The following is a 12,150-nucleotide window of genomic DNA, read 5'->3' on the forward strand; positions in this document are numbered from 1 at the left end:
TTACTACTTACATGCTATTATTATCTATTAAAAAAACTAGGTATTAGCGGTAACAGGTGGTTGTAATGTTGACCTGTCATACATTTGTTAAGACACCTATAGTTCGATTTATGACCTAATATATGACAAGCATTTTATATTATCTACTTACTTTACTGTAATAAACATGACAACAAACTATGATCTCATCGTTCGGCGTTTTCGTCTCAGAGGCGGCAGTTTGTTTGTTGCTTGGACTCGAAATCGAAAGTCCACGCGCAGTCTCAGTGTGAACTTGGTTCTATACGCCCGTTTCACGTGTGTGAAGAAAACTTTATAGAGTGTTCGAATTTAAAAATACAACACAATGTCTATCAGCCGATTGTCTATTGTCAAATTTTTGGAACTGGTAAGTTATATTTTTTTTAATATTCGTAACAAATTATATATATTTTTTGTTATTCGATTGTCGTCACATATATACATAATAGATAGATAGATAGATATTATTTTTACATTATTTTTTCATTTAATAGAAGCTTTAATTAAAAATATTTTTATGTAAGATTTTATTTGGTTTAATTGCTATATTTTTGGACTAATATCATCACATCAATTCATCTTATAAAAAAACGGTTAAATTTTGTTACCTGTGGGATGCGTTATAGCAGCAGGTGCGTTAGAACGAACGCTTGACGCTCCTTTTTTTTTACCTTCGGAGGTAAAGAATAGGTTTTGAAGAATTGGAATAAATGTTTGAGAAAGATATAACAGTGCTCAATTATATTGAGTAACTTTTTACCTGCTTGCCCTACGTTTATGCAAGGTATTATACGCAACTCATACTTACTTTGAGACATAATAATTTTAATCTAGATATACTCATGCATATAGAGAGACAGCGGATTTTGTAATTCGGAAAGTAAACCTCAGAACAACTGCAGTATTTTGAGAAATTCTTTTACTGTTCGATAAGTACCTGATACATTATCTATTTCAAAGCGATATAAACAATATATTCCTATTATGTTAATATATATATACTAGACTCAAATATTATGTGGACAAGGGTAGTAGGTACTGTACTATACGTACCTACGTACAGTACAGTACCGTACAGTACAGATGGTCCAATATTTATAGGTATACTTCAATGTAACCGAACTTTGACAAAGGCTAATATATAGGTATATCAAATATACCATCAACGTAATGTTTGTAGTATACTTGGATACCTATTATATTTTACAATTGAGCTAACACTGATGTAATTGGGATGCGTCACTGGAAGCATAGAGAAGAGTAGGTAGGTACTTAATTTCTCTCGGTATAATTAAAATAAATATTTTTATGTCTCGTCTTCAGCTATCGTAAATTAATTATTTATAGCTGTTCTAACGTTATGAGGCGGACGTGGATAGTTTTGTGGCTGTAAATCCACCATAAAATGCTTTGTAACGTTGCATCACGCTATAAATTGACTCCAAAAATAATTAACCTTTGATTAAGTGCTATGATGCAGAACACGGTCCGGCTAAAGACGAGTTTGTAATTGAGCGATGACTTTACTGGTTCTTTACTATATAATATTTACACATTTTGTGTATATATTTCAGTGATAGAATTCATGAAAATTGAATAATTTTCCCAAAATAAGCAAAGTGGAGAAATGACAATAATGTTTGTGATAAATTACGTCATGAAAATTCATTTCAAAAATTCAAATTCGATTTCCACTTTTCCTGTTTTATCGTAAAAGACTTCCAATTTCATCAGCAGTTTTTGGCTTTTTCTTTGCGACTGAAAGATAGTATACATTTTGTATGTATATTCTTGATACACACTAACACACGCTATTGGAGTTGGGAGACGAAAAGTTGTCTAATGTAAACATTTCACCAGGCGATGGATTTTATGCTTCACCTAATTTTATATCTATTTTTGTCAAGACGAAACGTTATGTTATTGTTGGATTGAGTTAGAAACAATAGGATAGCTGATGCATTTTTAAACACAAGAAGTAATTTAAGAGTTCCGTACATTAACTCCCTACCTACAATTGTTTTAATTTATTTGTGTTGAAGTTTGATTAGGAGGATTAACTATTATTTACTACTACAACTACTGTCTATACTTATAACTATTGTGCCTATCGATTAGTTGCACCGAAAAGTAACATATATATATATATATATATAGTAGGTATATATATAGAGTGTTTTACAACGATTGTCCTCATGAAAGAAAATACACGAGACATCTGTGCCTAATATCTACATACTATGCTGTTTGACTGTGGGTGATGTTTTTGTTAGAATTTGTAATTCCTAATTCCTATGCCTAAAATATTTAGTTAGAAATTTTGGGGATAAATATTTGGAATTTCAAATAAGTTGCGGCCATCCTGATGGAAAGACGTCGCCGTCGTCTATAATCATGAACGGCATTAAGAACATCACGTTATCACATGACCGTGATACTTGGCATGACAGGAATCTGAGGCATGAGTATGCCTCAGATGACTAAGATATTGCGCTTCTTATCCAGTAGTTCCACTGCCTTATCTCATCGTTTATCCAAAACACAGCTTACAACCCTTACTTGAATCATGTTTTAAAGATCAGTCATTTACTATGACTGATCTTTAAAACACGATTCAGTAACAAATGAATTAATCTACGAATGAGTCAGATATAGTCACTATCTTATATAGATATAAATATGTGGTCACAATACTCATAGTCAGTTACATATAGGATAAATATTACTCATAAACAATTTATATATCTACTTATTTATAGCTGTACCATTCCAATTACTTATCAATAGTTGGAAAATAACTATGTATGTCTATTTCGTAACGTTTTTTATCATTTACATAGATAACAAACAATTTAATGCATATAGTACTGTTCGCAACAGACTGAATTTGAACCAAACAGGACGACGCACGCGCAGTAGACGTTTCTGTAATTAAAACTAGCTTCCGCCGCGCCGCCGCGCCGCACCGGTTTCGTATGGGTGCAATAATAAAGAAAATTAACTTTTTATTTCAATTACTACTGAATATTAGGTTGTTAATTATGTCAGTTGGAGATTTATTAACAAAGATAATTATAAAGGTAATAAAAAAAATTGCCAAATAAGTGCAGGCATTATGAAGTTGATGCTTTTACAGAATGACATGGAACGAAATGTTATAATTTATCACATAATGTGGTATTACGTTTTTTGTTTAAAAACATTATTTTTAATTACTTAATGGATTTATATAATTTTTAATTTCATATAGGCATATCTGACAACCAACTGATGTCAATTTAAATTGTTATATTTAAATTATTATTTGCACCTTTCAAAACTAAACATAATTATAAATCGGGAACGTACATAGATTATTAACAAAACGATCCGGTTATTTTCTAGTATTATAATTAAGTGCATATATATATATATACATATATGATTTAGATAAGTCTAAAATATTAATTATTATTTACGTTATTATTTATTAGTAATGATCATTCAGCATTTTTTCTTAATACGATCTAGTGTGCGCCTCCTACCTTCTCTCTCTATGTATGTTAATACACTGTCAATACTATTGACGTTGTCTGTAAAATATTGCTTTTGTCATACATTTTTTAATGTACTTTTATTATTCTTGTTTGTAATCTGCACACAATAACGTGTTATTCCTATAAATATTGTCCACATTACAAAAATACTTAAGTAGCAAGCAATTGTACAAATATTTTCTTTAATTTTGTCAAAGCTTGGTTGTTAATTTAGGTTAATTTAGACTTATGAACGTATTTCGCATAGAATATATATACATATTACACATACATTCGTCAATTGATTTTTATTTATATAGCTCGGTAATGCTCAAGTCACTTGGTGCTCAAATGAATTTCAATAACTCTATAAATTTATTCTGTACTCGAGTTCCGGTGTACGTAATGAATACCATTACCAATGAATTTGGACTATATGTCATTATAATGCAACATAGTAGGATTAAAGTTTAATAATTTAAATAAAATTATTACTTGTATGGTTAACTGAATTCGGCTATAGGTTAATGGGTTCGTTGGAACGTTAATAGCAATGGCAATTAAAAAGTTGTACGATAGAAGGTAGGTACTTTAATCATAATAGGAAAATACTCTCAACGGCATCTGGTGATGTTAAGCGCTTTATTTTTATACAGGTTATTGGATGTGGTGAACTTTGATATATCACTAATATCACTGACAGTATGTACCTAGTAATCTCATCACATCGGCCTCTACAACCATGAACAGCACCTTTTATATTTTTAAACATACTATAACACCTATAGTGTCATTTCATGCGTTTTCAACTCTGGAGTCTGATAATCTCTGAATTCTCTCTAATTTTATTGCATTATCTATATTGTTTTTTGCCATAATTATTATAATTACGAAAAACTATAAATTGATTGCTAGTTTTATTTTAGATATTTTAAAACGGCTGTAATTAATAAATATATCCTAAATAATACTTAGGGTCTGTTTACTAATACTATTATATATTAAAAGAATATTTAGTAGTTTCAGAGACTATCACTTACAAACAAATAATCATTCCTACAAAGGATTATGTTGTTCAGGATTATTTATTACTGGCCCACTCGTGTTTAATGATTCATTTCCGGGTCTGCATATTGTTATCTACATATACTACATTCAGAATTAGTAGACGTTAGTAGAGCATCACAGGAAGTGTTCAATGTAACGGTCACTAATAGATACTTGATTAGATATAATATATTACACAAACTATAACTACTTACATTATTGATAAAAAATAGTCAACTGTAAAATAACTTATATAAGAACATCGTCTCCGTATTTCGTTTTTTTTTTAATAATATGAATAAATATACACAACGTTAAAATAGGTTTATTTTACGAATATGTACATATATCGTTATATACTTGCAGCAATTGCAAGCAATGTAAAAAATATTATTTATTATATTTTTCAAACGTATTTACATTTCCACGTATTCTTTTAAGTTTTAGAGTCTGATGGGCAAGCAATAGTTCATTATCATCTTATATATAGTTTTTTTTTATTGATATGAAATTGTGCATCCGCTTGCAAAATCGTACTGATACCGGTAAGTAGTAGGGACCAATAAAAAATGATACCATAAGTGTTATGAATTAACCACGATTGTTTCCAAAGCAGACTTCATAGAGGTTGCCTTGATTCATTGTTAGCAATGGATTACTTTTCCCCATAACTAATAATCAACTCCATACTTCTATCTAATGGATCTGCTGTGAAGTATAAAGTATAAGATTTATCATACTAACGCGTACACGACATTAAAGTAGTAGGTATTATTAAACTAGATTACATCATTCAAGTTTACGATGTAACCGGGAGAATTTAAACCGTTGCGCGGTGGACCGTTCTAAAGTAACTATTCCTGGAAGGAAATAGTGTGTTATATTTCATTAATTCTATTTTTGTATTTTAAAAGAATTGCGGAAATAAAATCATTTGAGGGCATTGTGAGTTTTATTGGTTGAATTGTATGAGGACAATAGTAAGAATAAATATATAATCTGACTAAAATACAACTCACTTACTATTCCAATTATGTTCTTTTATATATTTGGTGTAAGATTAATATTCCGTATTCATTCATTCAGAACCAATAGATATGCCGAAATATTTCTTCGAATTAATTTATTATACAATTGCATATCATAGAATTTCTAAAAATAAACTTCTGGTAATTTTGTTTTTAGAAATTCTATGATATTTGGAAGATTTCTACCCAAAAGGGGTGTACGTATATTTTAAGAAAATCCTGTTAGAAGCATAGTGCATATGGCATATTAGAAATGTATTTCAACTAAAGTATGCAATCAACAAATAACGCTTTATTCCACGTTTGTAGGTAGAGCTGAGTAAGTACTAACAAGCATAAATGAGATACTAAATAGCATCATAAACACGCGTTCTGATAATAAAGACTGTAATATCTGTATTGTACTGATTGTATTACTTATATCTGTATTTAATGTACTAAATGAGTATGCGTTTTTTAATGAAATTGAATGGAATGGTGAAAAATTTGCATTATTCGTATTCGAGATAATTAACGTTCAATGCCATAGCTTTTTGAGTATGAGTTATGTCAGAAACCAATATTTTAGTGTATGTGTATGTGCATAAAGATGTATGTAGATTCCCGCCATTGTTCATAGTCAAATCAACCATAAATGAATTCCGGCCTTAGAAGTACGTAAACGTTTATTCTATACTATGATTGTGATTTCCTGCGTTTTTATCATTATTTCGATGTTGGTCTAGCTTGTTTTAATAATATTTCAATGATTCGTTATATCTTTCTTTAAATTTCATTGCTATGTCAGACTAACAGACATATGACACACTTAGTTTTTATAGTATTAGTAGATATAATAAAACCATGTACATTAATAGGTGATCTTGTCAGTCTTTAAATTAAATAATATTAAAAAAGAAGAGAGATCTGGTACCTTTTATAATTTACTATTTTTTTATTATAATTAAACTTCTTATACCTCTGGCATTAAATCAATTATCAATGACTTCAGAGAATTCTAATATAAGTGATGACATAATGCGTGGACATGTTATTGCTCGCTCATATATATCTAATAGATGGTGTGATATGAATGTAATTATGAGTGTCAATAATGTTATGATGAGTATAAATAGTTAGCCAAACGAAACAAAGAATTATTAAATAACTAATTTTTTTAAGTCCATTCAAATTATGATAAGACACTCGAAATTGAATACTTGTTGATTTTGACCAGAAAATCGGTAAAATATAATAAATAAAAAAAACACAAAACTAAGTAGCAAATGAAACGCTGCTCTTATAATTTATAATATTATTCAAATATAAAGCGGTTTACAATGACATTGATCTAATATTCACAATTAATACACATTTTCAGCTGTATAAAGAGTTGCACTCCAAACTACGAGTACATTCGTATTTAATTTAAAACTATTTTTAAAAGCATACTTTTATCAGGTCACGTCAGGTCAGACCTTGATTCATATCTATCAACCAATTACTCATCGAGATATTTCGTATGAACAATAATTTAATAAAGTTTATTTGTTTTATTACGTACTACAAACAAAATATGGTGTATAATAATATTAAGATAGTGAGTACAATATTGAGATACTTATAACTATCTTGATATAGATCCATCCATCAGCAGAATTTCATTATTAAAGTATGTAATAACAAATACATAATATAAAACATAAATCAATTCAAAATAAATTATTTAGATAAAAAAAATACTTTACATCGTTCCTTAGCGTTTATTGTTTTTATAGTATTATAGTTTAACATTTTTTGCCTCTAAACAAAAATAATGCATATCTAAAAATAGATGTGATTGACATCACGTAATATTACATAATTTTTTTGTTGACGCTACCTTCAAAGACTTTATCTAAACGTTAGGTCTTTGGAGGACATAGCCAATGCATAATAGTAAACGTGTGACCTCAGCTATAGCATACGGACTTCCTCTGGGCTTTACTACCTTTTTAACACAACTATCAATGCCATGTATTGTATGACGGCATTTCACCTTTACCTTTAGTGTTCTTTTTCTTAGGGTTCTGTGAATGAATACTTAGCATCGTCATGTCAGTTGTCTGGTAGTATGTCACTTCATTACATCATGTAAAATCTGTTGCAGTGCGATGGCCATGCATAACGGAGTAATCTAAGTAGTAAAGTATGATAAGAAAACGTGAGCTCAAAATAACTAACTACACACAGTTTAAAATCGGAATTTATGTTACTAAATGTTCGGTCATTTAGTAACATAAATTCCGATTTTAAACTGTGCGTTGTTCAGTATTTTTTCTAAGACAATAAGACCTGTTGATATCTATCAACGAGTATCTGTAGGTGGCAAGAAAAAGTAGAAAGGAGTACTGTTGTTGTAATGAGTGAAGTCACTGTAGGCTTTGAGTTTGAGGGAAGTTTTGTTTGTTTTTTCTTGGCCTTGCTAATAACAAAGTTTAGTTAACTCTATGAATTGTATCATTAAAGTCAAAATAATATACAGGCACAAAAATATAAAAATAAAACAATTGACCCAATTACCAGTGAATTCATCGCACAAGGTTCACTCTATACGGCCTCGTGGCCTCGCCACGACTTGCATCTACATTTATACGGTAGGTAGGTGGCAGCAGATGACATCATCGGCCCCAAAACGTTCACGTATAACGTCAGCGAAACAAATAAATTGTTACAGTGACGTCATTAAACGGAGGGCACACACACCCTATATGATTTTATGTTCTGCAGAATGTCTCAACTCAATTTGTCGTAGTTGTTTAATGTGTAATTTAATGATAAGATATTGTGACCTTTAAAGCAATGTATGTAAAAGTGGTGCTGTTCATATATACATATAGGCGAAGGTTACTGCTACCATCAGTAGGATGACGGCCCATTAGCTTGTGTTCTCAAATTACATAAAAAGTAAAATATGTTTTATAATAATCATTGAACAAACTGCAGTCTAAAGCTAATCAGAGCTTGTGGATTGGTGTGGCACTACTTTTTTTGTAAATACATACACAATGTACTTACATACAAAAAACTCAGAACATACAATTGATACTCATTCTCATAAATAAAAATGTCGGCAGTGTCGAGACTGTCTAATTAAGCCGGACGAATTTAAGGACTATGAATTAACTATTCAATTTCAAAACATCAATATGTTTCAAACATCAAATATATTTATTTAGTATTTGGGTAATATAATGCTTAGATACCACCATCGTGGTATAAATGAATAACCTATTTCAAGTTGCAAGAATTTCTTACAAAGCAGTTTGCTTTGTAACCTTGGCAGGTGCAATAGTTCAGACTGATATACGCATTTATTACCACTAAAGTGTGTATTTAAATTAAAGTCTGTTATGAAGAAGCAATAGTAATAATATCTTATGTTGCGATTCCAGGCGCTGACATGTTCGTGCGTGGCCCTGCACTACCACAGCTATAACTGGGAGGCGGACATCGGCATGCTGGTTACTGGCACCTTCGTCGGATACCTCATTATCTTCGCCGGTGCCGCTGCTGGTCAGTATTTTATTAATTACAACTACCATATACAGATAGCATAGCATATGCTGTTGCCCGCTTGAAATACTGAAAATAAAAAAAAACATAACATGTTAGTAGCGGCAGTATTTATACTCGTTTTGTTGTACAGAAAGATAATATCTTATAGTAATAATAATAAATGTACAAGAAATGCACATATATATAAACAAGGATACCATGATTTCAAGTTGATATAAAATAGTCTAAGGTCAGGAGGTCAAGAGTTCCAATCTGGCCGGCACAAAAGAGAAAGCGTTTTTTCATTTATATTTCCAGTGAAAAAAATACTGTTGTCTAACCAAAGAATTTTCCCGAGAAATGGCGGTAGACTTGGTCTGCCATGTCGTAATCAAAATATACCGAGTGAAATATAGGCATGTCAACAGTTGCGTTCACCGTAACATCAACAGTTGATATTGCCTCTGACTAACCAATCTGGGAATAGTCGGGACAGTATGCAGGCTTTCAAATAAAATACTGAATAATTCACATTTCAGGATACGTAATGCAAACACCATCTCACAAACGCATTGACATCTTCTATTCGTTGGTCGGAGTGGCGCTCTTCGTCGCCAGTGGTGCTGTCATCATTGACAAGTAATGACACATTTTTTTTTAATGTAACTGGAACGGTAACCAACCATATTGCCACCCAATGGTGAATGGTATCAACTATACATATAAACAGAATCAGGGTCATCAAATCATCATGTCACGCCTTTATTACCACTATGCCCTTTAATTTCCTACTAGTTAACACAAACTCATCTTACAAAGCAAGCTGCTTCGCAGATTATATTATTTTCTACTTTTAGGTATGCTTAAACGTAAAAGTTGTTTTTTTTAATCGGTAGTCATTTTAAAAAGTAGTCTGCAAGTAGGTGACGCTTGCTTTGTACGCTGTGAATGAGATGAATAATGAGGTAAGGAAAGGAAATTACAGAATTTAGAGGCATAAGTTCTTCATGAGGCATTTTGCGTTTGATTGACTAGACCACACGTTAATCAATATCAACAAATTGCGAGATAAGACGTTTACAGCCACAAAATATCAGGCGAAGATATCGGGTGTGTAAGCGTACATTGGTAAAGTAGCAATAGTTTCTCTTGTTAGTAACATAGATGGCGCTACCTTAGCGCCCCACGTACCGTACTTTGTAGATAATAGTTATTTTTGGAACTACAATTTTTCATTTTATGATATTTAGAATGATGTTAAATTAAATAATAGTTATTTTTATTGTTCATAAAATGAAGCGGTTGTTGTGTCATTATAACATGAAAGGAAAAATCCAGTTTTCTTAAAATTATGTTAAATCTTAATGTTTATGTAACATTGTAGTGGTATCCATTATGTACTGAGATTGTATACGTGTATGGAGAATAAACTTTATACGGAAAGTATGACCATTATATCAACTCTTTCAGGTGCAATTATTTCATTTTATGATATTTAGAATGATGTTAAATTAAATAAGTCATTATGTTCATGAATCATTATAATGAAAAAATATATGGTCAAATCAACTCTTCGATTATTTTTTAATGTATTCTAAAAAATATAGGTTATTATTTTTTAATGTATTCAATTATGTAGTTTCTACTACCTAGCCATGAAAATTAATTGAGTTTTTTTGACGTATATATATATTTTTTTATTACAGATATCAGCATGCAAGCAAAAATGACATAACGAACAAGAACCTCGCGAAGGCTTCCCTGGCTATTATCAACGGAGCTATTTTACTCATTGATGCTGTTTTAACACAGCGCGGAGGCTAAACTATCTACAAATCATGGTGAACAACTAAAAAATCTTTGGCTAATCACAAACCTAGACATTAATAGAATTTAATGTCATCAAATATCTTTTCCAAAAATTAATTTACATTATATTTATTATATTTTTAATGCCTCATTACACAATAAAATTAGTTAGAAATATAACATTTAAAAAAATAGAGTAAAATGAAAATAATGTTTATGTACTGCCGAAGATTTTTTAGTTAGTCCCTATTTGAGCATATTTTTTTTCATTTGTTGTTTGTTTCATCACACGAGGATGTTTGAGTGGCAATCGTTTTAAATTACTTTGTCTAATGATTTTTACATAACTATTATAAAATAAGTTTTATTTTCTGTGCTAATGTTTAGTATGCTAGATTGCAGCCAGTCTCATTATTTTCAACATGTCAACGAAAAAGGGAACACAATATCAAATTAGTAATACAATATTTTTATAAATAACACAATTCAGTAAAAAAAAATAACTTCCAACATTTTGTGTCTAAGATAATGTACCTGGTTAGAACTATTTTTATATTTTTCATAAAATTTACAATGTAAGAATTTAAAAAAGTTTTAGAAAAATACAGATATCAATATAATTTCTGTACATTTCATCTAAACCAAAGTATTCTATTATATAATTATATCGTTAAAAAAACATCCGTATATAGTCGATGATGTCTACAGTACAAAATTATATAAGTTCGATACCAAAATGTTTGTCATGTGTAAACTTAATTTATTTTGAAGTTAAGAAATAGTTAATGTTTTTTTTATACTGTCTACGGGTATTTGATATCTGTATTTTTTATTGTTATTTTATAGTCGTAATCTATGTTAAATAAATAGAATATTCATACACACATTATATACACTCTACTGAATCTGACTTTTCAAATCCATGAACAATTTCACTATTAATGGATATTATACAATTTACTGAATCACATCTTTATATTTCTAGAATTTTCTTTGTAACATTATTCTTATTATCTAAGTATTTTTGAGACATTATTAGATACTATATATTAACGAGTGCCTATTTATAAAAGAGAACATGTTCTAAATGAATACCTCGTATTTATGCCGTCGGTTTAAATGCTTTAAATAAATATCTAAGCTACTTAGTTACGTTCCATAAAATAAGTAATTTATTATAAATGTACACTTATACACAAATATGTCATTTTTAA

At 30.1% G+C, this 12,150-nt stretch overlaps 1 protein-coding gene across 1 annotated transcript; it reads left to right on the forward strand.

Annotated features, from left to right (window-relative positions):
• The first annotated feature begins 243 nt into the window (after positions 1-243).
• Positions 244-11,407, forward strand: LOC131842554 (uncharacterized). The gene is made up of 4 exons (XM_059191126.1): positions 244-388; positions 9,025-9,145; positions 9,667-9,766; positions 10,834-11,407. The coding sequence occupies exons 1-4, from the start codon at positions 347-349 to the stop codon at positions 10,949-10,951; spliced, it is 381 nt and encodes a 126-aa protein (XP_059047109.1). The 5' UTR covers positions 244-346; the 3' UTR covers positions 10,952-11,407.
• Positions 11,408-12,150: the final 743 nt, after the last annotated feature.

This window comes from Achroia grisella, unplaced genomic scaffold (assembly GCF_030625045.1).
Source record: "Achroia grisella isolate CSIRO2021 unplaced genomic scaffold, CSIRO_AGI_Agris_v1 utg241, whole genome shotgun sequence".
In the NCBI taxonomy this organism is placed as follows: Eukaryota; Metazoa; Arthropoda; class Insecta; order Lepidoptera; family Pyralidae; genus Achroia; species Achroia grisella.

Excerpts from the sequence above, each read along its gene's own strand:
- LOC131842554 (XM_059191126.1), top strand. The coding sequence starts at position 347 with ATGTCTATCAGCCGATTGTCTATTGTCAAATTTTTGGAACTG. Across the intron at positions 389-9,024 it reads TTGTCAAATTTTTGGAACTG|GCGCTGACATGTTCGTGCGT; the intron begins GTAAGTTATATT and ends TTGCGATTCCAG. Across the intron at positions 9,767-10,833 it reads GGTGCTGTCATCATTGACAA|ATATCAGCATGCAAGCAAAA; the intron begins GTAATGACACAT and ends TTTTTATTACAG.